Source organism: Artemia franciscana, chromosome 1 (assembly GCF_032884065.1).
Source record: "Artemia franciscana chromosome 1, ASM3288406v1, whole genome shotgun sequence".
Lineage (NCBI taxonomy): Eukaryota > Metazoa > Arthropoda > Branchiopoda > Anostraca > Artemiidae > Artemia > Artemia franciscana.
This window is the reverse complement of record NC_088863.1, coordinates 50,461,886-50,489,571: the sequence shown is the minus strand read 5'-3', so window position 1 is coordinate 50,489,571 and position 27,686 is coordinate 50,461,886. Positions and strand designations below refer to the sequence as shown.

The window sequence follows — 27,686 nt, the reverse complement described above, 5'->3', positions numbered from 1 at the left end:
ACCTATCTAGATGGTTTTTTTTTCAGGACAGGAAATTTTAGTATGCCAAGACCTCCTATGGTAATCCTGCCAAGGTACTCCTATTTTCTGTTAGAAAAGAGCCAAAACAATGATAGAGTTTCTTTATAGATGTTATTCTTATTGGATAAACAGTCCATAATAACAGTTTATATCCTTGTGTACTGCGTGTATGCTAAGAGATCAATGGTGTACCACGCGTCGGTGTGACCTCTTTGACTAGCAGGCTACATAAATATCCTTTTATTAGTTTTCTGAATTCTTTTTGACACTTAGGGCCTTTTAGGTCAAAACTGCTGAATTGTGTGCCAACTTGCTAGAATGCGTCATTTTCCTGCTGCCTTATCTCTTTTATTGCTTGAAAATGCTACTAGATGTTTAAATGTTTAAGCGAATGAGGTTACTTTCAAATTTCTGTGGTTTACTGGATTGATTGTGCACCCATGGGAAAAGCACGCATGTGTGACTAGCCTTCTGGAAGAAAAAGGAATTTTGTGTTTTGGAGACACTGGTTTTAAAGTTCTCATATGCATTGAGCTCCATTATAAATTTTTGACTTGGATTTTTACCCTTTTTGGACGAGTTCCTCAGCCTATTTCTCAAACCACGCGTTTTTTGCCTTGCTTATAGCTTTGATGAGCAACTTTGAAAGTTGTACATGTGTAGGCGCACCCTAAGTAGTAAATTTTTTTTGACATAGTGTAATCAAAACTCCGTTTTTCTTTGAGTTTTGGGTTTCTGTTGACGACTGTCGCTCTTCACCTACCTCTAAGAATGGTTTCACCCAAGGCTCTCTCGAATGTAAGGAAGGTTACCGCTCCCTTTTTTAACCTAGATCTTTTATGTTTTTTACAGTTAAGTTTAATAGTCGTGTAACAAAGCCTCGATATGGCAATTATTAATAAGAAACTGCTCCCGTCAAATATTTCTTGGGAGAGGGGGTTGAGTTTTAAATATCAAAAGTGATTTATAGGGTCAAAATTTTCATGTTTTTCAGGGTGAGCTCTGTGAAGAAATCATTGTTATTGAAATGCCTCCATGGACGTTGGCGGGGGGCCAGGGGGCAATAGCCCGCGTCCCTCTGGAAAACAAGAATACATTAAAAAAGTATATGGATAAGGACATCAGAAATATTCCTCTCTAATTCTTCGCAACAAAAAAGCTCCTTGTAGAACTCGCCTCCAGGGTGGCACTCATGGTATTCCTACCTATTCTGCTTTTTGTCCCATTAACCAATAAGTTATCTTTGATGTTGCCACGAAAAGAAAAGTTTATGGAATAAAAAAGGACTTATCACCCAGCGCCACTCCTAGTAAAGGCTAAGTCGAAAAATATTCTTGGGAATGAAGTGAAATCTTCCATGAATTTCCACTCCCTCTCCCAAAAAAAATCCTATATTTATTGGAGGGCTCACTGAGAGTTATGACATTTGGGCACAAGAAAACTTTTTCAGCTTCAGGGATCCTCCTCATCTTTCTACACAAAGATTCTCCACGCCTCCTCCATAATAGCTGATGGGCAATAATAGACCAATGAGTTCCATTTTTTCAAGCTTCAAGTAAATCAGTTTTGGGAAATGAAACTACATGAATGTTTATATTAACTGTTTATTTTGTGTGTACTACATGCATGTTTAGTAGTATATGTGCCACCGGGGTGGCATTACTGCTTCTGAAACTGGGAAGCTGTATAAGCAGCCTTTTGCAAATTTAAAATCGATGAGCTGTCTGGCGATTTTTACTAGATAGCTTTCTGACCATTGATGGGCCAAAAGTTTTATTTTTTGAAAATGCCACTTTACGGTGGTGCAATGTCTATTAATTAAGAAAAAAGGCATGTAAGTGATACCATCCTTCGCAGAAAAACGCAGAATTTCTCATTCTGTTAGAGAGGGGCTTGAAAAATCTGTACATGGGTTCTCTGATATGCTTCATTTGACGGTTCACTACTCTCCTTTTTTGAGGGTTTTCCGCCAAGTTTACATAATCGTCTGTATGAACCGTTGATTTTGTATGTATTGTGTGCATATTGTGAATTTTAACTCGAGCGCTTTCATTTTTCGTACCAATTGTAATCGTAATCACATTAAAAAATATCACTTGTCGTTAGCGGGAAAGACTGTGGTGTTCTTGACTACTACTTAATTAATCAATTGCGCCTACGTTCAATTTTATGTAAGTTTATTTTTGCAGTCCTTCCATTGTGATAACTTCTACTTAAGGTTATTTTTCATGAAAGGTCATAAGTAATATGACTACAATTAGTTGGCAATGTCCAATTCACAATTTTGGAAACCATTTACATTTTAAAACGGTCAACACGTTGTTAGTCTTTAGATCAATCTCTTGGGTACCCGAGACTACGTTCCCTCCCCGAACTTTGTTTAGCAGGCTCTATAACTAATTTTGCGACTGAGATTTATTTGCTCTCTAACATTTTTGAACATAATTTCTTTGTGATTTTGATTGTTATATTTTGTAAATCTTCTTACCCATAAAATACAAATTTCTCACTGCTCTATATGCTTTAATTCTACCCTTTGTTGGATTCCCCTTGTTCACACTGCTTAGGATAGCTGGTTCCCAACCCGTTGCACTTCGTGGCTGAAGGGTCGTGAAACAGAGGTAAGTACGCCGATTTGGGGTATAAACTCTTGGGATGCACACCTCCTTTACACTGTTAATTGCAATATGAAGCCCAGATTTTCACATGCTCTCTCTAACATTTTGAAACGTATTTTTTTGTAATTTCAACTATATCATTTTATGATCCTCGCTATCCATAGAATGAAAATTGCTTTCTACTCAGTTTGGTCTAATTCTACCGTCTGTTGGATTTTTCCTTGTTCAACCCACTTGGAACTGAGATTGGAACCGCTGGTATGGAGTGTTAAGCTTTTTAAAGCACCCCTCCTTTATTCCACTTTAGACTCTTTATTGGAAAAAAAGTTGGCCACCCCCCAAAAATTTCTTTGAATATGCGACAATGGTGTCATCCATTAGACACTGTCTTGCTTTCTATATTTGATGGATGACTGGCCTATTTTCTTTTTCGCCTTGCTAACTTTATTAATGTTTCATTTATCTTACAATTTTTGTTTCTCTGATGTGGCAGCCAACTTTTAATTGCATTTTAGTTTTTGTGTTTAATACTTTGTGGGCTCTTTCTTAAGACTTTATTTTTCAGCAATGGTCCGGAATGGCGAAGGCTTCGTTTAGCTTTCCAAAAGTCCTTGGGTACCAATCAAGCGATACGTGGTTACCTTTCTGCTGTTGATCAAGTTACCTCAGAATTTGTGGATACTGTTCAAGAAAAAAAAGTATATGAGAATTTCCTCGAAGAATTGTCAAATGTTTTTCTGGAATGTGAGTAGATTATTCTGAATTTGATTCAGTAATTCTTGCTATTATTGTTTCTCGTTCTGTTAAGCATTTTTGGCCTTCAGTTTTAACTTTGTAGGGTTGAAATCTATGAAACAGAACCTAACAGACCTTTTTAATAAACTCTCAAATGCCTTCAAAATTTACGTTCAATTTTAAGAGGTTTCATTATTTATTGTTCCCTAAAATTTGAGAATAACGTTTGTCTACTTATATTTCAATAGTATGACTGCTATTCTTGAAAAAAGACTTCATTTCTTTCAATAACATTCATCTTAATCAAGCTCTAATATCAGTTGAAATTTTCCAAGCATGGTAAAGCTCAGTTTCACAATGATTTATGATTCTTTTGGAAAATGATGGCAAATCAGTAATTTTATGGACTCTTGTTGTCCTTGACTCATACATAAGTACTTTTTTTACCAGTACCATTGTCACGCAGACTTTTGAATGTAAATTTGTAGCACATGGGTGACTTGAAAAGCATTCGTAATCGGAAAATGGTCAGTTGCAGGGACTCTTATATCAACATGACAAGGACCACAGGCTGGGACTTTCGGTGAGCTTAGCATGAAATCGAGGCTTCATGTCGAACCCGAGTGGTGTGTATAGGTAAAATCCAGGTCCTTCGTAGCTACATTAGACCATCGCAGGAGGCTAAAAACATTTGTGCACTAGGATTATTCTTGGCAGAAAAGTCACAATTTAGATCATCAGCTATAATGCACTCAAGATCTTGACTAAGACATACTCTCACCGACCTTGAAAAATTGCGACTTGACTACTCACCGACCTTGAAAAATTGCAATATGCCTGACTAAATCGCTCTTAAGATATTTCATTTTTCTAATCTGTTGGCATATACACTGAAAAGACAACCATTCTGTTTACCTTAGCAGCGACAAATAATTCCCCGGTTATGTAAAGGGAGGGGCTTAGGGTGCTCTTTATGAGTAGGGCATACTACTAGAGGGTAAAACTCTTCCTACCGAACTGGCTGGGACCACAAATAATTTTACCCGATCATTGATTTCTAGCAGGTTAATAGCTTGTTTGGAAAGGAAATGTTTCTGTACACAGACCACATCGTTATAGCAGAACAGTCCTTCCAAAAGAGGTATTTTATCAATGGTACCACCATTTAAGTTCCACGAGACTACGCACACAGTGTCAGCAGTCATTGCATAGAAATTAGACTTTGAGCGACGGGGAATTTAAAGCGGGTGCTTGGACGAGCCACAATTAGCGCATTTTGTGGGTTTTGACATGGATTGTCGCGAGAGCTGTTTTGACTACCACTACATTTTGGTCATTTTGGTGCGTTAGTGCCAAATACTAGGGGAGAGTTAATTGCTTCGCACAGATGACTTGCTGTCAAATTTTAGTTTAAACGAGTGAGTAATACCAATTTTTTCGGTATTTACACAGTTTGGTATAACGGACCTAAGTTCATCCACAGAAGCTCCTGTTGGTACATGTTGTATTATTCTGAAAAACGCTGGGATCTTTAATTTTACATTTACGTTTGAGTCACTGCTGAACACTACCGTGGCAAATGATTCGGCAGCGTCCTTGTTACTCAGAACTACTCTCCATTTAAATTTCCTCGGCTGTAGCTCCGCGTGTCAAGATACGCCTTCCATGCATTGGGGCTCAAAAGATCTTTCGGAGTGTTTTTTATGACTACAGTCTACGATGGTCTTGGATTAATTGGGCTTGTTGCATTAGTAGGTAGGACGGTTCTCACAGGATTGGGATTAGAGTCCACAAAGCTATCAGACTTTACGCAAAGTTTATTCAATTTCCTTGTCAGAGTAGCTGTTACTTCACCCGGAATGACTAGTACTTCATCCAGTTCAAAGATAGAATCATAGGATATATGCTCTCTTAAATGTAAATTTTTCTACCTATTGGACAAATTGAGATATTAGTAACCCATTCATCTTCTTTTGTGGCATCTAATGGAGTACCTTTTAGTGGATCAGGGTTGTGATAGACAGTTTTTGTTTGTTTGAGGAGGCTTATGTCAAATTAGAGGGAATTAGGTATAATCGTGAGATATTTTCTACTTTTGTATGTGATTTAATTTTTTCATTTGAATTGATTGACATATTTTTAGCCTGTATTTCTTTTTTTCAGACATCGCATTGTGTAATTTTTAGGGGATCAGTGCTATTTTAGATATTTGATTGATTTTTGAAGAGACTTGTATTTCATATTAGAGAGAATTAAGTTTAATTGCAAGATATATTCTGCTGCTGTGTGTAATTTACTTGGTTATTTAACTCAATTAACACTTTTATAGATTGTATTTCCTTGTCGAGGCTACTCAAGGTCAATATTTAGCACTCCAATGTGACGCATAAATCTCCTTAATAGCTTTGGTCCACTAAACTGTACTCCCTAGGATGTATCACTGAAGGAAGCATATGCTAAGACTATGTTCAGTTATGACTGGTAAATTCAGTAAGTTACATACGAGAACAAAATATGTAATGTGAAAGCACTTAATGGCCTATGATAGCTTTGAATTGCTAAATATCGATTTTGCGTTGTCTCAAACTAGGGTGTTCAACCTACAAAACTGTGTCAGTCAGGTCAAGTAAATGTGTTAAATTACATGTAATAATATATGTTATGATTCTGCCCTTATCACTCTAACTTAACGTATAAATCTCCTTAAACATAAAAATTGTGATACATCTTATTTTCTAAAATATTGACTATGAACTGGATTAAACATAGAAATATTAATATTACATTACTACTATCAACTAACTGTCTCATCAAGCCACCTGTTGCCAACACAGCTACGCACGCTCCTATGTCCCAATTTATTTATAGCGTCCCTCTTTACACCCTCCCAAAAGTTCCAATTTTTCTCAAATGTTCCTTTACGACATCCTCCTACTCCATTTAAAGACGACCAGCTTTTTGTTAGCCTGCGGTGATATGACGACAAGGGCGATTTTTGGCAATATTTCGTCCTTTATCTGCAGAAGATGTCTCCCATTATAGCCCTAGAAAGCGGGATTGAACAACGCTTTTCGTACAGCTTATTGTTTTGGGTTTGATCTTTTAGTCGGGTACCCAAAACAATCACTAGGCAATATTTCTTGAAAGTATCAAGTAAATCTCCCTGTCTTTTGGAGTACCCACATTTCAGAACGATACTTGACCAGTGTCATCACTTTAGTTTCAAATATTCTGATCTTGGTTTGTGGACTTATCTACATCTTCGTTGCACCCACTTGTTAAAACAGGCTAGTTAAAAAATTGAAAAGGAACAGTAAATCTGGACCTGTCACAGTTAAGGATGAGAGCAGGACCTCATTTAGTGACAAAGACAGAGATAAATAGAGATGGGTAGAACACTTTGAAAATGGACTTAGCCGTAATGAAGTTACAGGAAATGATATAGGAAAGCACAAGAAAGTTTGTGACAATTGCGAAGAAGAATTAGACAGGACTAAAGCGATTAAAAAATAAGAAGGCCTCTGATGCTGATAGTTTGGTAAATAAGTTCTTGAAATATGGTGGTTGAAAAGTTGGAAATAAATTGCTTTAAATTTTGAATATGATATTGGGAAAAGAGGAAGCAAACTACTAGTATGATGATACCTTTTAGACTTGGAGATGCTGCAGGTAAAGTTTGAAGAGAAGAACAGTGTATGTTTAGGAAGGGTAGAGAATGCGTCGACCAAAATCCTTTAGTCCTTAATTTTATAGATTATGGTCTAGCGTTTGATTCAGCCCATAGGTGAGGTTTAGTGATGATCTCATTTTCGTATGTTATACCAGACAAATACATTAAGGGGACTAGGGCTATGTGCAAGAATAGCCTTGAGTTGAATCAGGTGTTAAGCAGGATTGGGTTCTATCCCTATTTATATGGATAATTTTGATGGACTTTGTCCTAAGGAGCACATCAAAGCCACAGAAGAGCATGTAATCAAATGGGAACCAAAAACCTGCGAGACTATGACGCTCATATTTTGATCGTCCTATATGAAAACGATAACAAAATGAATGACGTTTTGAAGGTTTTGAGAGTTGAGGGTGCAGAAACAGATTTGAAAATTAATGTTACGAATTCCAAGTTGCTGAGACTAGGAATAAATGATGGTGAAATATTTTGATAGCTACACTTACCTGGGTAATTTTATTATTAAAGTCGGTGGATGCAGTGGAGATTTTAAACATAGAATAACCAAGGCCCGGGATTTTAACGATGACTGTGGTGGTCAAATATGGTTCTGAAACGTGAGCACTTTGCTAGACGGAGGATGATTTGATAGAAGTTTTTAGGAGGAAATGTCTATGGTCTTATTTTTGGGCACCTGTCTGAACTGACCGTATTTCAGACAGTAAGCTGTACGTAAAATATGGTTCTATCTCGCTTTCTAGGACTACAATGAGAAAAAGATTGAGATAGCTAGGATATATTTTGTCAATAAATGATGACAGATTGCTTAAGATCTTTCTATTCGGCCATCCATCTAGGACGCAAATGTGTTGCCTTCAGGTGGCTTTGTGCTGCAGTTATTTGTTGTTAGTGGCAGTAGTTTTAGTTTAATGAAGCTAAATCCAACGCAAATATGATAATCTTGTAAAAGTGTATGTACCTGTACGAATGCCACTTTTTCGCTGAAGGAGACGTATTGATTACCAATAGAATTAAATCGGTTAGAAAATTGAAGTTCTGAGATGCTTTCGCTATTATTAGTCTGGTTGATTTTCATCATCTTCTTCTTACAGTTTAAATGGTTTCAAAGATTTTTGCTTTATTTTCTTCGGTTTAAGTTTCCGTAGATCTGTGTTCTAGCCAATGATAGAAATATATTGCTTATTGTCATTGTTTATAAATCAGTTTTTGGTTTTAAAATATGAATAAAAAGAAAAGCAAAGGCCGGTAGAAATTTGCCTTTGAAGCTATTAAATCTTTGTTTACAATTTAATTGTTGTGATTAAAATGATTCTGAAATCAATAACTGTCTTCTGTTGTGCAATAAAGAATTAATAAGAAAAACTATTAGCTTATCCCTCATCTACCCTTCTGATTTCACTCCCCCTAAATTAATTACTTGGTTTAAGTTTTAGCCATCTTGATTTGTTGATAATGTCTAGCGATCCAATAGGAATTCAAGTTCTGATGACATAAAATCAAATGAGTGATTCCATCTAGTAGGTAGACAATTTTATATCTAGGTGGTCAAACTTCTGACTTTTCTCTTCATCGTTTTCATCGTTTAGACATGGACTTCGTAAGATTGATAGGTCAATATTTATTAAAAACCTGTTTCAATGTGGTGTATCAATGCGTCCACAAATAACTGAGTTGTGAATTAAGAATATTCCCTCCCCTCCTCCCCCGACTCCAAATACTCCTGCTAGAATTTTTTACCAAAATTCTTTAATAATATTCAAACTTTGGGGGATTTAGACCCTAAAGCGTAGTCTGGAGCATTGGACACTTCTCTCTGCAAGAATTAACCGATATCTCTAATACTTGGTTATTTATGTACTTACAGTTGAACGTGATTTTTTCTAGATTTTGTTTTTTTTTATTGGGAGGATTTATCTATTGCTTTAATTTCTGTAGTTTTAGGATTGGTTGTGTTTGACACCCGTCTCCACGCCTTTACCAGCCCAAATGGAAATTCAGAAGCGGAAAAAATAAAACGGGCTACAATGAAAACAAATGAATTGATCCTTAAAACTGACAATGGTCCGCAACTATGGAAGTTTTTTAATACGCCTGCATACAAGCAACTTGTTTCTGCACAAACAGACTTAGAGAAGTAAGTGTGTTAGATTTATTAAGAGTCATAAGATTTGAGACTATTAAGCAAAATTTGTAAAGTTCGCCGAAGCTTGAAAGGCATGTTTGAAAAGCCTCTTAGTAAAGCTATCTACTGTCACAACTTGTGCCCTTTGCATGCAATGTTTAGTTAATGTGATCAAGTCTCTTAGTTCTCCATAAATATTTTGCTTAAGCTGTTTACCACTTGAGCTTTATTGATATCCAATCCAATTAGTCAAATTAGTCTGGACTAGTCAAATGCTGTGAATGAAGCAGAATCTGGACAGTTTAAGATAATTCTTCCTGTTTACCTGTGAGAAGTGCTTAGACCAGGAAATAAGACTGTCAAGCTGACTCTGCATCAATTTGTATGTTCAGTAGAGTAGCTTATTCACCAGACAAGTCACTCAAACCAAACTAGAGTGCGGCCAGTCCCTTTCTACAGATATAGTGTTACCTTCACTTGAGTCTGGACTAAATTAGTCTGGGCTAGTCAAATGCTGTGAATGAAGCACAATCTGGATAATTTAAGATAATTCGTCCTGTTTACCTGTGAGAAGTGCTTAGATCAGGAAATAAGACTGTCAAGCTGACCCTGCATCGAATTGTTTGTTCAGTACAGTAGCTTATTCACCAGACAAGTCACTCAACCAAACTAGAGTATGGCCAGCCCCTTTCTACAGATATAGTGTTACCTTCACTTGAGTGTATTTATGCGCTGTTTGTTCGCAGGTTCCAAGTAAGAAGTGGCTGCATAAAGGCGGAAACCTGAACGTTTTTCCATGTTCGCGTGGAGGCAGCTGCTGTGCTCTGTCGTGCCGATCTTTGTGTAAAAATTTGTCTCATGATTTTTCTTTCATGAACTCTTGTCCTTATGCAATTTGACTTTCTGCAAAAGGAAGACGCTCCGTTCTGATGCAGTATTTGCGTGGTCCAAAAATGGGGACCGAAAATATGCGCCTCTGTAGATAGAATGCCATTCAAGACAGCTATCTCCAGTCCCGCTCACATACTTGAATCGGAAACCACTCGCCACAAAGCAGCTGATGTCTCTACTTCCCCCATCCCTCCTTTTCTGCTCTTAAAATCCTGGAGAAACCAAAAATAACCAACATTAACCAGTGTCTCCCAATCCACCCTGTCCGGACAAGAATTAAGTTTGGAATCTCAGAGAGATCAACCACCCATCAAATCATACTTCAGTTTCCTAGTATGGAACCAATTCAGTACTTTAGCAAGTGAAATCAAGACTGCAATGTAAAACATTACGTTCATCTTTAAATATCCGCTCACTTATGAACCAAACTGAAGGATTCAAATTATACTTGAAAACTGAACTTGTTGCTTTTTGCTTGTATCTGTGAATCGTCGTCCATGACTGAGAAGTTAGTTGTATTTGATGGATATTATACCTATTTCAAACTAAAAATGATACATGATGGCGTTACGATTTCGCATGGAGGTTGTTTGATATAGTTTCCCTATCGTCAATAGCGCTGCCTAAGTAAAGAGCGATGAGGGCACAATGTATTTTTTTTTTTTTTTTTTTTTTTTTTTTTTTTTTTTTTTTTTTTTTTTTTTTTTTTTTTTTTTTTTTTTTTTTTTTTTAGACAGGGCAGTTCTTACCGAAAGAGTTGTCGTAGAAACTTTGAAAATGGCTCATTCGATTGGAAATCGAAAGGGCTAGTGCTCTTTTAAATGGTCAAAACTGATTGAAGGACAACTAATACCCCTACCACGCCCACCATTTCCCCAAACACATCCAATAAAAATTTTGCGATCGCTACTTTATTCAACGTAGTTGAAAGGTCCAGATATTACGTTTTTAAGGATGACAGTCCTCCCCCACACAGCCCTCAGGGCAAGGGTTGTAAACTATGCCCTGGTAAGGCTTATATACAAAGGAGGATCGCATAAACTTTGTAGTTGAATCATTAGATGGGTAATCAGAAGCTCTAATGTCACTTTTAATATTCAAAGTGATTGAAAGGTGGATACCCCCCACACCTCATATTTTCCTGAAATACAACTGATAGAAGTTTTGAGACGGCAATATGTTGTCTTGGAAACTTCAAAATGAGCTCGTTCGATAGGAAATTGAAAGGACCCTTTTTAATATTCGAAAGTGGTTGGAGGGCAACTAACCCCCCTCCCATGGCCGTTATTTGCCCAATACATCCAATAAAAATTTTGAGGTAGTTCTTCTGTTCAACGTAGTCGAAAGGTCAAGAAATTATGTCTTTAAGGATGAACCCTTCCCCCCTACACACAGGCCTTAGTGCAAGGGTTGTAAGTTATGCCCTGGGGCATATAAGGTTTATATAGAAAGGGTGATCGTGTAAACTTTGGGGTGGAATCATTAGACTGGTAATCGGAAGTTCTAGTGTCGTTTTTCAAATTTAAAGTGATTGAAAGGTGGATACATCCCCCCCCCACGCCTCATATTTTCATGAAATACAACTGAAATTTTGAGATGGAAATTTGTTGTCTTAAAAACTTCGAAAGGAGCTCATTTGATCGGAAATAAAAGGACTAGTGCCCTTTTTAATAGTCGAAAGTGATTGGAGGGTATCTAACCCCCTCCCGCAACCATCATTTCCCAAACACATTCTATCAAAATTAGAGATAGCTATTTTGTTCAACGTCATCGAAAAGTTCGGAAATCATGTCTTTGAGCATGACAATCTCCCCCCCCCCCACAGCCCTCACGGCAAGGGTTGTAAGTTATGCCCTGAGGGCAATAAGGTATTTATTTAAAGGGTCATCATATAAACTTTGGAGGGGGTCATTGAATTGGTAATCAGTAGTTCTAGTGCTTTTTTAAGATTCAGGATGATCGGAGGGTACATACCTCCCCCTTCCGCCGCGCCCACACCTCGTATTTCCCTAAAATCCATCTAATAGAAATTCTCAGGTGGCCATTTGTTGTCGTGGAAACTTTGGAAAGGGCTCATTTGATTGGAAATTGAAAAGGCTAGTGCCCTTTTCAATAGTCAAATATATTGGAGGGCAACTAACCCCCCTTCCAAGCCCACCATTTCCCTAAATCCATCCAATCAAAATTTTGAGATAGCCATTTTGTTCAACGTAGTTGAAAAGTCCGGAAGTTATGTCTTTGATGATGACAACCCCCCGCAGCCTTCAGGCCAAGGGTTGTAAGTTATGCCCCTGGGTTATATAAGGCTTATATAGAAAGTATGATCATATAAACTTCGGAAGAGGCTCATTGGATTGCTTAAGGATTTCTAGTTTCCTCTATAAGATTCAGAGTGATCAGAGGTTGGTTATCCCCCCACACCTCATATTTCCCCAAAATGCATCTGATAGAAATTCTGAAATGGCCATTTGTTGTCGTAGAAACTTCGAAAAGGACTCATTCGATTGTAAATTGAAGGAGCTGGTGCCCCTTTAAAGTGTCAAAAATGATTGGAGGACAACTAGCCCCCCTGCTACGCCCACCATTTCCCCAAACACGTCCAATCGAAATTTTGAGATAGCCATTTTGTTCAGCGTAGTTTAAAGGTCCGAAAGTTATGTCTTTGAGGATGACAACCCTACAGTCCCCAGGTCAAGGGTTGTAAGTTATGCCCCGGGGGCATATAAGATTTTTTATAGAAAGGTTGGTCGTATAAACTTTGGAGGGGACTCATTGAACTGGTAACCAGAAATTCTGGTACCTTTAATAAGATTCAGAGGGATCGAAGTAGGAATACTCCTCCCCACACCTCGCGTTTTCCCGAAATGTATCTGATAGAAATTTCGAGATTGCCATTTGTTGTCGTAGAAACTTCGAAGAAAAATCGTTTGATTAGAAATGGAAGGGACTAGTGCCCCTTTTAATTGTCAAAAATGATTGGAGGGTACCTAACCTCCCTCCCAAGCGAACCATTTCCCCAAACACATCCAAACAAAATTTTTAGATGGTAACTTTTCTCAGTGTGGTTAAGAGGTCTGGAAATTATGTCTTTTAGTATAACTCCCACTGCCCCCATGGCAAGGGTTGTAAGTTATGCCCTGGGGACATAAAAGGTTTTTATAGAAAGGGTTGTCTTATAAACTTTGGAAGGAGCTCATTGGATTGATAATCAGGAGTTCTAGTACCTTTTTTAAAACTCAAAGCGATTGGTGGGCGGATACCCCCACCCCACCTTTAATTTTTTTCGAAATGTATCTGATAGAAATTTTGAGATTGTCATTTGTTGTTGTATAAACTTTAAAATAGGCTGATCCGATTGGAAATTGAAAGAGCTTTTTTTAATAGTTAAAAGTGATTGGAGGGGCAAGCCCCCCCCCACGCTCATCAATTCCCAAAACACATCTAATCCAAATTTTGAGGTCTCATTTTTTTAGCGTTGTTAAAAGCCCTCAAAATTATGTTTTTGGGGATGCCGACCCCCCTCCCCCAGCCCTCAGTGCAAGGGTTGTAAGTTATGCCCTGGGGGCATATAAGGTTTTATGAAGAGGGTGGTCGTATAAACTCCAGAGAGGGGTCATTAGATCGGAAATCAAACGTTCTAATTTTCTTTTTATGAGTCAAAGTGCTCTGGGAAAGTCGCCCATCCTTATGTCGTATTTTCCACAAATGCATCTGATTAAAATTTTGAGATAGTCGTTAATTCAAAAAGACTCCAAAAATCATACAATAATTCCTTTGGGATAGGTAGAGTTCCCAAAACCCGGGAGTAAGGGCTGAAAGTTATGCCTCAGGGCCATATAAAGTTTTTATGGAACTTTAGAAGAAGCTCATTCGATTTGAAATGTATAGTGTTATTTCCATGATAAGAGTCAAACATGATAGAAAGCAACAAGCCCCCCCCCCTCCCTGACATCCTCTTTTGCAAGACGCATTCAGTTGAAATTGTGAGATATATATTTTGTTACCAATAGTCCAAAAATCATATAAAAATATCTTTAGGCTGGACACTATCCGCCAGAGCCTCTGGGAAAGGGTTGTAAGTTATGCTCGGGGCATATAAGGTTTTTATGGAACGGGTAGTCATATAAGCTTTGGATTGGATGGAGTTCATTTGATTGGAATTTGGAAGTTTTAGTGCCCTTTTTAGAGTAAAAGGTGAATGGAAGGCAATCAGCCCCCCCCCCCAAGCTTATCATTCGTCAAAATATATCCGATCGAAATTTTAAGAGAGCTATTTTGTTCAGCATTTTTGAAAGGTCGAGTACTTCTGTCTATGGGTATGTCAACCTCACCACAGTCCTCAGGACAAGGGCTGTAATTCATTCAATTCGTTCATTGTTTACATTTAGTATATGTTATTGAGAAAGATATGTATGTTTGAACTTTACTTTCAAAGAAGGCGAAGGGTATTCAGTTGGGCCTTTCAGAGAATGTTTAGAAGATCGTTGAACTAAATCAAAATACGTTATGTGTATACGGATTGTCAAAATGGTACAACTATAATTTTAGTTCGTTTTGAATCCAACATACAAATAGCAACCCATACTATGGATGCTTATAGAAACAAACTGAAAATATATAAAATATTATTTTTTCCTTGAAAAAGACTATGTCAATAAAAAATGAACAGAAATTGATTTAAAAACTTTTTACAAAAGACAAGTTTTTAAGAATAGTAAAGAGCTCCATTCGGCCAAGAGTGAGCATAAATAAATTCAAACAATCTTCCAAGTGTAAAACTACTACAAATCACTATCAATAAATAAAGGAAACTCAAAATGGACAGAAATGCCATGCCTCTTCAAGGCTAGATCGTAATTTGCGCTTTACTGAAAAAAAAAAATGGCCGTGTATTGTCAGTTGAATTAACTTATACTGATATTTTTCCCTTAAAGTTTGATAATTTTTATTCATGAAACTGAAAAAAGCGGGAACATTTAGAACCGCAAATTGTGTTCTGATCTTGAGAAGACATGAGGATTATCAGCCCTTCTGCTCACTTTATTTCTGATCATTCTTGGCTTAATGGAGCTCTTTACTTTTCTTGAAGAAGAAGTTTTCAAATTAATCATCAATAAAAAGCAAAGACCTTAATTTTAACTATGTACCAAATAAAGATGCTTCTGAAGTCATATAGCTGTGGTGCACGCCCAAAATGCTACATAAAGAAGTAGTTTTATTAGTGATATGTTTAGTGTACTATCCACCCCGTGTTTCTTGTCATCGAGACCTTATAACTTGTTTATAGCAGTGCACTGACATTGTGAAGCCCTTGCACCCCAAAGTCGTTAATGTAATGTGTGGCGACTTGCATAATCTGAGCCCCAAGTGACTAAGCAATTTCTCTGTTGCTTAAGGCTCTTTGATAGCTTAAAGAATCACCCTATATTGTCCAATACAAGCTGTTGTAGTTCGTGTAGCCAAACTGTTCGAAATTGATTCGACGGTGTTGCCATAACTTGTAGAGCTTTGATAAGAAATCCGAAGAAACGACTGAAAACTAAAAGCCACCTGCTTTCCCGTAAATCTCAGAAAAACATTTAATTTCTCACGCTTTTTGCCCAAGATAGATAAATTGAGATTTAATGAAACTCCCATTGTTAAAAAGCGTTTTTATTATTATTATTGAACGGATCAGAATTTTCATTTTAAAGTTCAGGAAAGGGCTGTCCCTAAAAATATTCTAGTATACCTGATCATAAAACATTAAAAACCAGCACAAAAGAAGTCTCATGGAATAATTTGACACCTTTGTGATTTTTCTGTTGTACTAACTGCCTTATTTAAATTCTTTGTGAACACAGGATTCAGTGTCGACACATCTAAGATGCCTTGTCATTTTCACCGAAAATATTTTGGAAGATCCCTATGGTGCTGGGAAAGTTTTCCTTTTGTCTTTGTCTTTGAGACTGTCATCCGATGCTGAGACTCGCAAAATGATGTATTTGATACCTTTCCTTTTGGAATTTCCTTAAGCAAGCTGTTAATCTGCCAACAAGATATGACCGTATGTTCGATCTCATTTTTAGCAACTGTCCAGAATATGATAATACCCTAATTATACTACACCCAGTAGGTATGAGTGACTCATTAGCTTTGTTTGTGTATCTAATCAGTTCACTCCAAACAGGTAAAAAAAAAAACAGGGTGTATTAGCCCTACACGCTAGAGTTAAATCTGTACAATGAATGGCTCTTGGCCCGTGGTACGATATCCTGTCATTGTTTCATGCCGACAAAATAGCGAGTTCATTGTGTAAGGAACTGTTTAAAAACAGTTGGAAATTTTCCTGCAAAAAAAGTATCCGTCAATTGTAATGACAAAGCCCAAATTACCCAATGTATTCGGGATCTGATCAAATCGACAAATGAATTGCATTTGACCCGAAGAAGAATTCAGAAAGTTAAAAAATACAACTGTACATCAAATAAAATGTCGCGTAAACAGTACGGTGCTAAAATAATAAGTAAACTATGCAAGTCTAATCTGAGGAAGTTTTTTGATACAGGTAAGTTGCTGTCAACTAATAATGCTAATCAATTGTTCACATCTATTCGCAGAATTCACCAATGAGTAACAGTCTAACCACTTCATGACTCAGTTGCAGATATTTGAGATTAGTTCAGTTGCTAATAAGTCGAAGCTACTCTCTAGATTTTCGTAAAGCCAACTGCACACCTTAGATGGGGATTCAACTAATTATCAAGTCAGCTGATCTATAACCTACACCTTTAGCAGCAATTTTTAGCCAATGTTTTATTGACATTTTTTTCGCTAGTGTTTCTAAACAAGCGTATGTACCCCACTCCATGTAATTCTTAATTACAAGGTTTCCCAAAGCTATTGCTGATTTGGGGCCGTTTTTAAAACCCCTGGCTCTTTTGAAAAAGTTGGAAAGGTTTATTTTTGAATGTTTTTTTTTGCGATAGAAAAAAATAAGATAGATTTGTAACAATCTGGATTTAGATTTGGGAATAGCACTGTTAATTATCTGGTTGCAATGTTGGACATTATCCTTAAACATTTGGACAACAACAGGGCATATGTTGAACCATTATTCGCAAACATTGCTAAGGATTTTGACAGTCATCATCATCATCTAGTAGTGGAAGAAGCTAAAGTTATGGGCTCCTGTCCATTTTTCTACGTATGCTTTCTAGTTTCCTTTTTAATAGATATCGGTTTGTCCAACTCCCTGATGACGAAGCGTTTGAATTTTTAGATATATTTGTGGCGTTTCGCTATAAGGGACCAGGTTAAGCCTGCTTTCATTTTTATCTTTCTTAACCGTAGTTTTACAACACTTCACGAATTTTTTAAATTTGCTAACGAATTAACTGCCATTGCACTAAAACTCCGACTATCGGACCGACTCGCGGAGAATTTTCAATAAATTAAAAGCTGAATCACAATAGGTAAAACTGACGGTCATTGAGATTAAGAGCTTGTCTATGGTTTTTATGGCACTTGGTGTTAACCAAGTGACATATAGCAGTCGCAAATTCTGTCGGTCTGTCTGTCTGTCGGTCCCGGTTTTGCTAGTTTAGGCACTTCCAGGTAAGCTAGGACGATTAAATTTGGCAGGCGTATCAGGGACCGGACCAGATTAAATTAGAAATAGTTGTTTTCCCGATTTGACCATGTGGGGGGGGAGTAGGGGGCCGGTTAATTAGGAAAAATAGAAAAAATTAAGTATTTTTGACTTACGAAGGGTTGATCAGATCTTAATGAAATTTGATGTTTGGAAGAAAACCGGAATTCTTTGAAAACGTGAAAATTGGGGTATTTTTATCTTACGATTAGGTGATCGGATCTTAATGAAACTTGATATGTAGAAGGATCTTATGTCTCAGATGCTCCATTTTTGACTCGAATTGGATCTGGGGACACAGGGGGCTGGAGGAGGGAAACAGAAATCTTAGAAAACGCTTAGAGTGGAGAGATAGAGATGAAACTTGATGGGAAGAATAGGCGCAATTTTTAGATACGCGATTGACATAATTGGAACGGATCCGTTCTCTTTGGAGGAACTGGGGGGGGGGGGGGGAATTCGGAAAAATTAGAAAAATTGAGGCATTCTTAACTTAAGAACGGGTGACCGGATCTTACTGAAATTTGATATTTATAAGGAACTCATGTCTCAGGGCTCTTATTTCAAATCTCGACCAGATCTGTTGACATTGGGGGGAGTTGGAGGGGGAAATCGGAAACGTTGGAAAACGCTTAGAGTGGAGGAATCGGGATGAAGCTTGGCGGATAGAATAGGAAATGTCGTAGATACGTGATTGACGTAACCGTACTGGATTCGCTCTCTTTTGGGGAGTTGGGGAGAGGGGTTCAGTGCTTTGGCGAGTTTGATGCTTCTGGACGTGCTAGAACGATGAAAATTGGTATGCGTGTTAGGGAGCTGCACAAATTGACTTGATAAAGTCGTTTTCCCAGATTCGACTATTTGGGGGGCTAAAGGGAGAGGAAAGATTAGAAAAATAAGGTATTTATAACTTACGAGTGGGTGATCGGATCTTAATGATTTTTGATATTAAGAAGGGCATTGTGAGTCGGAGCTCTTATTTTAAATCCCGGCCTGCATTAAGCCTCTGATTTTTCCTTTTAAATCAATCTATTGACTCTTAGAATTTTGTTCGAGCTCATTCCATATGAACCTTTGGCTCTTAGCTCTTCTGGTCTCGTCACAAGTGCCGTATGAGCTCTTAGCTATTGTTTCGTTCCCAAACGGCATTGCCACACTTCCCTTAATTCTTTAATGCCGACAAAAAAAAGGAAGATAAAACGCTTTAAATACTCTTGGATGGATTTAAGATGGAATCGCACGTTGAGTATCTGACTAAATATGAGCCTCACTTTTACATTCTTTTTCGAACCTGAAGAGATTGGGCGTTCTAAGTAAGGTTTAAAAGTGTGTATACTGCAGTTATGTTGGACCTTCCCGTGAATACTTATGTCCAGCTTCGTCTTTGGGGCTAACGAATGATCAATCGGCCAGACTTGACAGCATGCAAGAAACAGCTAAAAAATTATAGTTGGACACAATACTCAACTTGTGATGAGTATTTGAAACAACTCAACTCCAATTCTCTTGACAGTCATTGAAATGAGTTGATATGTCGATTTGGACTAAATTGTTTGAACTCTCCAACTCATCCAGGTTTATTACCGAACCTTGAGGAAACCCCTGATGAAGGACCAAGTACTAGGCTCCAACAAATAAGTTAGTACCAGTCCACACTTAATGATTTGCTCAGCTTCTGATACTGAGAGATAGGGTAAATCATTTGTACCTTATTTTGCTCGGCACTTTAATGATCAAGATTTGGGATTTATTTGATGTTGGTGTGGTTTTTTATATGGATTTGTGTAATGTTTGCCTCGGAATGTTATAATTTTGATTTCATTGAACATATGATGTGCCTGCGGCCTGCGGTAGTGTTTGCTATTTTGTTAATATAGTATCTTTACCTCGATCTTATGCTAACACTTTTGTTTGGCTATGTTCCTTACCATTCATGTCTGGAAATAGACACGCTTTCTATTTTGAACTTTCCAAATCCTTACTCTTTGTCTATTGTTGTTTTTTTAGGACTGCATTAAAATATATTACTGCTAAACAAGATGTGACTTCAAGGGTTGATAATTCTCCAAAAACATTGTTGGAAAGCTGGCTGACCTCTAGTGACGTTGATAGCAAGGATGTTCTGGCTATGGTTTGCGACATGCTCCTGGCTGGCATAGATACAGTAAGTTATTTCAAATAACCTTCCATTTTACTATTATATAATAAACTGTACCTCGGTCATTTATTACCTTGATTTGTTATTTCTTATCGCAGAACCTGGCGAAAATGCATCCTGGTAATTTTTATGTCCAAAAACTTGAAATAGACTCCACCACTAATTAATTGAAGAGTATAACTGTAGCTGAGTGATTTACAAATATCCATGACCTTTTCGAAGCGACTTAGAGGACGAGAAGCATTATTGTTTAATAACAAGATGTCATCGTTTGGTATTATTTACAACCAACCAAGTTTTTGTCTTAATGGTATTAAGTAAATTTAGAAATTTAGGGATTTTTGTTTTCGTCTAAAATGACCGGTTTTAAAGATCTAATAAAAAAGAGCATCATCGTGTATATATTCTTCCAAAAAACATAAACTTTGCCAATGGCTATTGATAATACGGCTTTTGGCTTGTCAAATAAGGAATTGGAGGACAAATTATATTACATTTTTGAATTGTTGACACAATTTGCATTCGAAAAACTTTGCTAAACCATAAGATTGGTTTTATTTTTAAGTAAAAAAGCTGTAAATTTTCAAAATTTCAAAACCAATTGGAAAAAGAATATGCGCTTTTTAGTCGATCTTAAGTTTTGATCGGCTCATTTTAAGATTAGGTTTTTCATTATATACTGTTTACTTAATGAGCTCTTATCTTTTCAGACCTCATATACGATGGGGTACACATTGTATTTTTTGGCTACGAATAAACAAGCTCAAGATATCTTGCGCAGTGAGGTGAGATCTGTTATATCTGGCTCAATTTGTGAGGAAACCCTTTCAAGTCTACCATATCTGAAAGCTTGTCTAAAGGAATCCATGAGGTTGAACCCCATTTCGATTGGTGTTGGGAGAAAAGCTGGGAAAAATGTTAAAATTCATGGCTATGAAGTTCCAGAAGGAGTAAGTGAGCTTTGAAATTTTAATGATGAAGTGTATGAAGTGTATTCTTAATAAGATCAAAAAAAGAAACTGTTAAAAGGATCCGATACTTGAAACATTTTGCGAGTCTCGACGTCAGCTGATTGTCTCAAAGTCAAAGGGTCCATATGTTGTATAATGTCACACTTAATAATAAATACCGAAAAACTTATATTTTGGCTTTGTCAAAGTAACTCTTTTTGCTTTAATTACGTTGTATATAATAAAATAGCAACCAGGCATATAATTATGTTGTATTTCGTTAGTTTTAAGTCGTAGGGTGGAAAATCAGTAATTTAAATTTAAATTTGGAAATTGCGGCATGATTTCAATTCATCCTTCCTGCTTATCCTTCACAGAATCATAAATTTTATAGGAATATTATTCTTCTGGGAGGTGATCGATAATCTCGTTGCTCTCTAAATGCATATGTAAGTGATGTCATTCATTTTAAAAATTTGTTTCTGAATTTAAGACTGTAAAGGAATTTTCTCAAAGCATTACCTGAAAATAAACCTACGTTTTTGAATCATCCACGAAAAAGAAACACAAAATTTTATTCCAATAATTAAACTCATAATGATAACCAAAGACTCGAAAAAATGCCAAAACTAATTTTTTAATAATAAAAACTCGTAATGATAACTAATAGTTCTATTTATTTTTTCCTCAAAAGATTGCCAAATTGACCTCGATCGGATTGCATTGGCCTCATCATGTTCTGGAGTCCTTTCATTTCCCCGTAAGATAAGATTTATTGTAAAAAGCCTGAGGGTGATAGCAACACAGAATACAGTCCACAAACAAATCTCACGAACAAAATATAACTTTAGATAGTATAAATCCAAAAAAAGAAAAAAACAACAACAAAAAGACAAAAAAAAGAAACACGCTAAGGTTCAACGTTTTAACCGACAAACACTACTATTAAGAAGTCACTACAGCACCAAGCCACTTGAGCCCAGCACAGCTATGCCGCTCCTCCTGCAACCCATCTATTCAAAGCATCTCGCTTTACACCCTCCTAAGGAGTTTCTATTGCCCTTAATTTTTTTCTTATGACATTTTCCCATTCCATTCCTGAACAACCTGCTTTTCGTTTGGCCCTGCACATTTGGTCGATAAGGATAATCTTTGGCCATCTGTCATCCTTCATCCACAGAACGTGTCCTAGCCATCTTGATCTTTCTCTCATTAAAGCCTTAGGAAGCGGGATTGAACCACATATTTCTTACAGCTTACTGTTTGAAATGCGGTCGTCAGTCGGGTACTCAGAACAATCCGTTGGCAATTTCTCTTGAAAACATCGAGCAAATCCTCCTCCGTTTATCTAAGCTTCCACGCTTCAGAACCATACTTGACAACTGTCTTCACTGTGGATTCCAATATTCTTATCTCGGTTTGTAGAATTATCTTCTTATTCTTCGAAACTCTTTCCAACTTGGGAAAAAAACACCATGAGCCTTGGCTATTCTACTTTTAACATTTTCGCTGCACCCACCGTCTTTTCTAATAATGCTAACAAGGTAAGTGAAGCTGTACACTATATCGATCTTCTTGTTACCTACATCACATCTCCACCTCCACTTATTTTTAGTCTTGACGACTTAGTCCTTAATAGTGTTCTTATTAGTGGATTTTGATTTATTTCACCCTCCTCCCCTCAATATTCCCTGAGAGTTTCAACTTAATTCCATTAGTCGTTCCTGGGATATCTCAGATGAGCCTTTCTGACAACCGAGATATGCATAGTATCTTTTGCTTGAATATTCTGACCCTTAGCTGTTCTTGAGATTTTATAGATATATACATATACTTTTTTTATAACATGGATGCGCATTATTTCTTTGGATTCAGTTAAACATTCCCTTTAGCATTCACTGAAGGTTCAAGCACTGCTCAATATGCCCTGACAGTTTCAATTTAATGCCCTCAGCTTTTCCTGAGGTATTGCTGATGCACCCTTTTGACGATTAGCTCGTACATAGTTCGTTTTTATTCCGTTTAACGATCCCTGAAAGTAGTCACAAGTAGATGTAGTGCCAGTTGCAAATTCTCTCAGTCAAAAATAGTTATTGTCGCAGTCGCAACTAGTTGGATTCGTAGCCGCAGTAGTAGTAGCAATAGTGGTAGGAGTGGCCCTAAAAGTTTCAGGTTAGTTCCCTTGTCTGTTCCTAAGATTTTGCAGATACTCCTTTTTGGTAACTTAGATGCAGGTAGCATCTTTTGATTTTTGTTCACCCCTAAACATTTTCCGAGATTTTTATCTCAATACCCTTATTCTTTCTTGGCACACCCATGATCAACATCACCCAATGACCCTTTCCCAATGATAAATTCTACATTTTAAAAATGGACAAATTGGGTAATTTACAATCCTCGTCCCGGGGACTGTGGGGCATGGCATCTCGGGGGAATATCTACTAGAGTTTTTAACTATTTTGAATAGAATTATTTTTAAGATTTTTATCATTGTTAAGGGGGGCATCCAAAAAGTCAAGGGAGGAGGCTGAATACCCTCTGTTCCTTTTTCAACATTCCTTTTAACATGCATCTGAAGTTTCAAATTAATACCCTTAGCCATTTATTAGATATTGCTCTTTGACCCCTTTTAATTTTATAAGTCACCACATTCGTTGATAGGATATTATAATAGTAGAATTATCTCATCTAAATCTTGTTACCGCTATAACCCGGTTAATATGTTGGATACAACACGGAATTCTTCGAAAGACAAAGTTGTCAAAAAATCTTTCGAGGAGCCCCATCCGTACAAGAAGCACTATAAGAGAGCTTTCGGCCCCTGAAATAATTAAGTGTTACGATTAGAGCTTGTAACGCAATTAAGCTGGACGAATACTCTGCCAATATTCCCACTCGGATCACAGCTAATTTTGCAGATACACTTTATTTCTTAAATAAGAGTGCAAATCATAGTTTCGCTAAGAAAGCCTTAAGAACAAAAGTTTTTTGTAGTTATATGGAACAGGTTCACTTTACTTGCTGAAAAAGAGGAAGAACAGCAGTTTTGTTACAGAAACTGTAAATGATAAAAGTTTTGTAGTTGTTTTCTAAAAGAACAAACAAACACAACTTAAAAACAATAGCGAAGTTTTCTCAAGACAGTGGAATTCAATTTAGTGAATATGTCGGCCCTATGTCCAAGGGCCTTCGGCGCAACACCAAAAAAAAAGTATATGTATATATAAACTTCTATTAAAATCTGAACTTCAAAACTAATTTTGTTTAAAAAAAATATTTTTAAAACAGCCCTTACTTCAACGAAGTTCAGCCAGGACTGATAAATAAAAGGATGTGATATGTTAAATTCATTCAAACGAAATAAAATAGAATAATTAAATACAAGATTTCAAAGCTAATCTTGCTTTTTTGGCAGCTATTCTTAAAGGTCTTTTTGTAACGGGCTCAATACTATTGTAGATTGGATTAGTAAAATATTTTGTTAGATAACCTTTAATTAAATTTGAGTATAAAGAATTTAGTGAATATTCCCCTAAGTTCCTATTTGAATAAATATTATGATTTATTTTGAGACTAATTTCGATTGATTTCCGAACCACCTGTTTTATCCCCAAATCATTACTAACGAGAGAAGATTTTACAAAAAGGATTGCATGGTGGGGATTTTTAAATATATAACAAGCTAAAGCAGAATCTTTAGAACTATTAGAAACTAATACTTGTTCTATGTCATCTTTACGCTGGTGTAGCCGTTTTTCTTGATTCTGGTGAGTTCTGCCAACATAGTAATTGCCACAGTCGCATGGCATTTGATAAACCCCTCTTTGGCGAGTAATTGGGGTTTTGTCTTTACCGGAGTTTAAGGACTTTGTGATTTTAAGATTGTTAGTGAAAACTACATATAGATTATTTTTTGTGCTTTTTATTTTTTTATGATTTTTGGGATGTACAGAAGATAGATTATATTTGAGGGCTTATCAAAAGCGTCACATTTTGAAATATCTTTGATTTTACAGGAATGTCTTTTTAGTCTACGGTTAATAGTATTATTGACAAAAGGAATGGGGTATCCGTTACCAAAAAGAATATCTCTGAGACAATTTATTTCAGATTTTATGTACGAATCGGAGCAAATGTTCAGGGCACGATCAATGAAAGAAGTTACAACTGCTCTTTTATTTTGTGGGGGGGGGGTGACTTGAATTGAAAGGAAGATATCTATTGGTTTTTGTTGGTTCTCTATAGGTAGTAAAATCCAGTTTGTCAGTATGACGAATTTCAACTTCAATTTCTATTTTCTATTTTCAACTTCAATTTCTAGTATAAACTGCAAATTTCTACCATAAGTATTAAGATGATCTAAGAAACCTCGAAGTTTAATTTCTCCACAATTCCACAGTGAAATTACGTCATCCATGTTGCGACCCCAATAGTCATGTTTTAAAAAATAAGAATTTAATTCCCAATTTTCAAGGTTCTCAACATAAATATTTGCCAGTATTCCGGATAAAGGTGCTCCCATTGCTAGCCCATTTATTTGCTGATAAAAGGAATCACGAAACTGAAAAAACATTAAAAACTTATTACAAATTTTAACTAGAGTCATTAAAATTTCACAATCAATTCTTGTCCCCGAAACTTCGATTAAGAAATGATTTTCTTATATTTTGTTTTTTAATAATATTTCCGAAATAGCCACATCTATAGTCATATACATGGAAACAATGTCAAAACTACTAACTGTTGTGTTTTCTGAAATATTTGTGTTATTAATGTTTTTAACTAAATCTGCCGAACTAGTTAAAAATGTATTGCGTCGCTATTTTGGCTGTTTTCTAAAAGGAATAAATACAGATAATTCTGAATATGTATGCCCAAGTCTATGTCGTCTTAAACAAAACAACAGTAATTAATTCTGAAACAAGAACTAATTCTTCAAGATTTAAGGATAGAAGAAAAGAAAATATCATTTTTAGAAGTCTAAGAGCTTTGTATTTTTAAGCTACTAATTTTTGTTATAAGATTTGATTACTTATAGTGGGGGGGGGAGTAAAGCGGGTTTAATGAATCCATCAGCTGCATCAATAGCTCATATTAGAACGCTGCACTGTTTTTGTGAGGGGCAGCTATCTGGAAGTTAAGCCGAAAGGAAAATACACCTTTAATTTCTAGTATTAACAAAACCTCAGATTTTGTCCTACTTACTAGGGGAAGTGAACATGCCAGTTGTTACCTGAAAGCATCTATTTCTCAAACACTTTAGGGTAATGATACGTTGATGACTATAAAAAAAACATGTGTATTTGGTGGCAAGTTATAACAGAATGAAATGTATTTCGTCGGAAAAATCACCCAGCCTAATAGGGGTCCGACGTATCTAGACTTTGTCAGAGTTGTCAGTCCTTCGAAATATAAAGTGCTACGCTTGCGACCGTAAGTGAAATGGAACGATCAATTAGCTTTGCGTGTGACCTATTCTTGGCAGAAAAAGCAAATTGATTGCAGTTGAATCACTTTCAGTCCTTAAAAAGGAGCACAAGAAGTTGCAACTTCCGATCGAATGAGCCCATCGGAAGTTTCTTGGATCACCCCTTCTTTACGAAGTGAACGGGAAGAACATGGCTACTCACTGTTTGAAACACTAGAGCGTTGTCTCTGAAAATGTACTTGGTTTACTTTCAAAGTGAAAATCATATTTACCTAACATTCTCAAGTTTGAAATTTTCTCCTCTTTGGTCATCCCAGTACTGAAATAATGCTATTTTGTAGACTGTTTTAGTGACACAAAATCAAGTATCCTGTAGAATGTCCAAATTTTTTTCGTCGCCCAACTCTTTCAAACCTGAACGATGGATTAGAGGAAGTCCCTTGTATGAGAATGTTCATCCGTTTCTTGTGTTGCCGTTTGGTTATGGTATTCGTTCTTGTATTGCTCGAAGACTTGCTGAACAAAATATGTATGTTCTCCTTGCTAGGGTATGTTTCTTTTATTTTTTCATTTTTTATAAAGTCATTCCTGATTAAGCTTATAAAAATTGCAAGGATTTTTACCTGATTAAAGCCTTTTTTCTTTAGAAAAATTAGCTGTTTGACTACTGACTTCCTCACCATAGGCGTCTGTAATTCTCAGGGAGATTACTTGAAGAAAAAGTCTGTGAAATGTATATTCTGTTTGTTAAAGACCATTTCGCCAAAAAGCCAATTTCACTGACTTCTTATGCACGAACTTATTATTTTAAACAATTTCAACATCCTTTTATCAGTTGTATGTGTTTCTATTTTGTCTTGACATTCCATTTTCCCAAAAAAGGAATTATAAACAAAATAAGATTAAACTAGTTTTACGTTTCCCCATGTTCTTATCTGACATTTCCATAAAAAATTTAACCTTTGACACAAATATGATAAAGAGGAAATTTGGTAAAGATTTTAAATCGGCTTGAAAGCAATGATCGTTTTTCATGAGCCTTCTTGCGTATGTTTAGTATTTTATGAAACTTGCGTGATAACTGAAGGGGTATTTAAAAGAAGTTTCTTAGTAAAACTCATTGAGAATAAGACGAGAATAAGAGGAATCTTACGAGAATAAGTGGGAAGTAGAGAAGGGATTAAAGTATGAATTGAAGAGATCTGAAACGAAACTCATGGACAAAATTTCCGAAATTCTGGAAAATGCAAAAAGACGGCGTAATAGTAAGGATATTGTATTGGTATAAAAAACTGGGAGGAAGCAGTCAGTCGTCTCGACTCGTCCCAGTTAAAGATAGGAACGGGCACTTCATTATTTGTAAGAACTGTTAAAAGAGACCTGCACAACATTTTGAGGATATGTTATAGCGTGATGGAGCTGTAGAAAAGATACAGAAAAAG

General features: G+C 36.5%; 1 protein-coding gene across 1 annotated transcript in view; it reads left to right on the top strand.

Moving 5' to 3' along the window:
* LOC136031055 (cytochrome P450 302a1, mitochondrial-like) overlaps positions 1 to 27,686 on the top strand; it is a 52,903-nt gene that overhangs the window by 14,883 nt on the left and 10,334 nt on the right. The window contains exons 4-8 of the mRNA XM_065710295.1: positions 3,205 to 3,383; positions 9,001 to 9,199; positions 19,716 to 19,872; positions 20,577 to 20,816; positions 26,586 to 26,792. Of these exons, the coding sequence (XP_065566367.1) occupies positions 3,205 to 3,383; positions 9,001 to 9,199; positions 19,716 to 19,872; positions 20,577 to 20,816; positions 26,586 to 26,792 (982 nt within the window). The remainder of the gene's footprint in view (positions 1 to 3,204; positions 3,384 to 9,000; positions 9,200 to 19,715; positions 19,873 to 20,576; positions 20,817 to 26,585; positions 26,793 to 27,686) is intronic.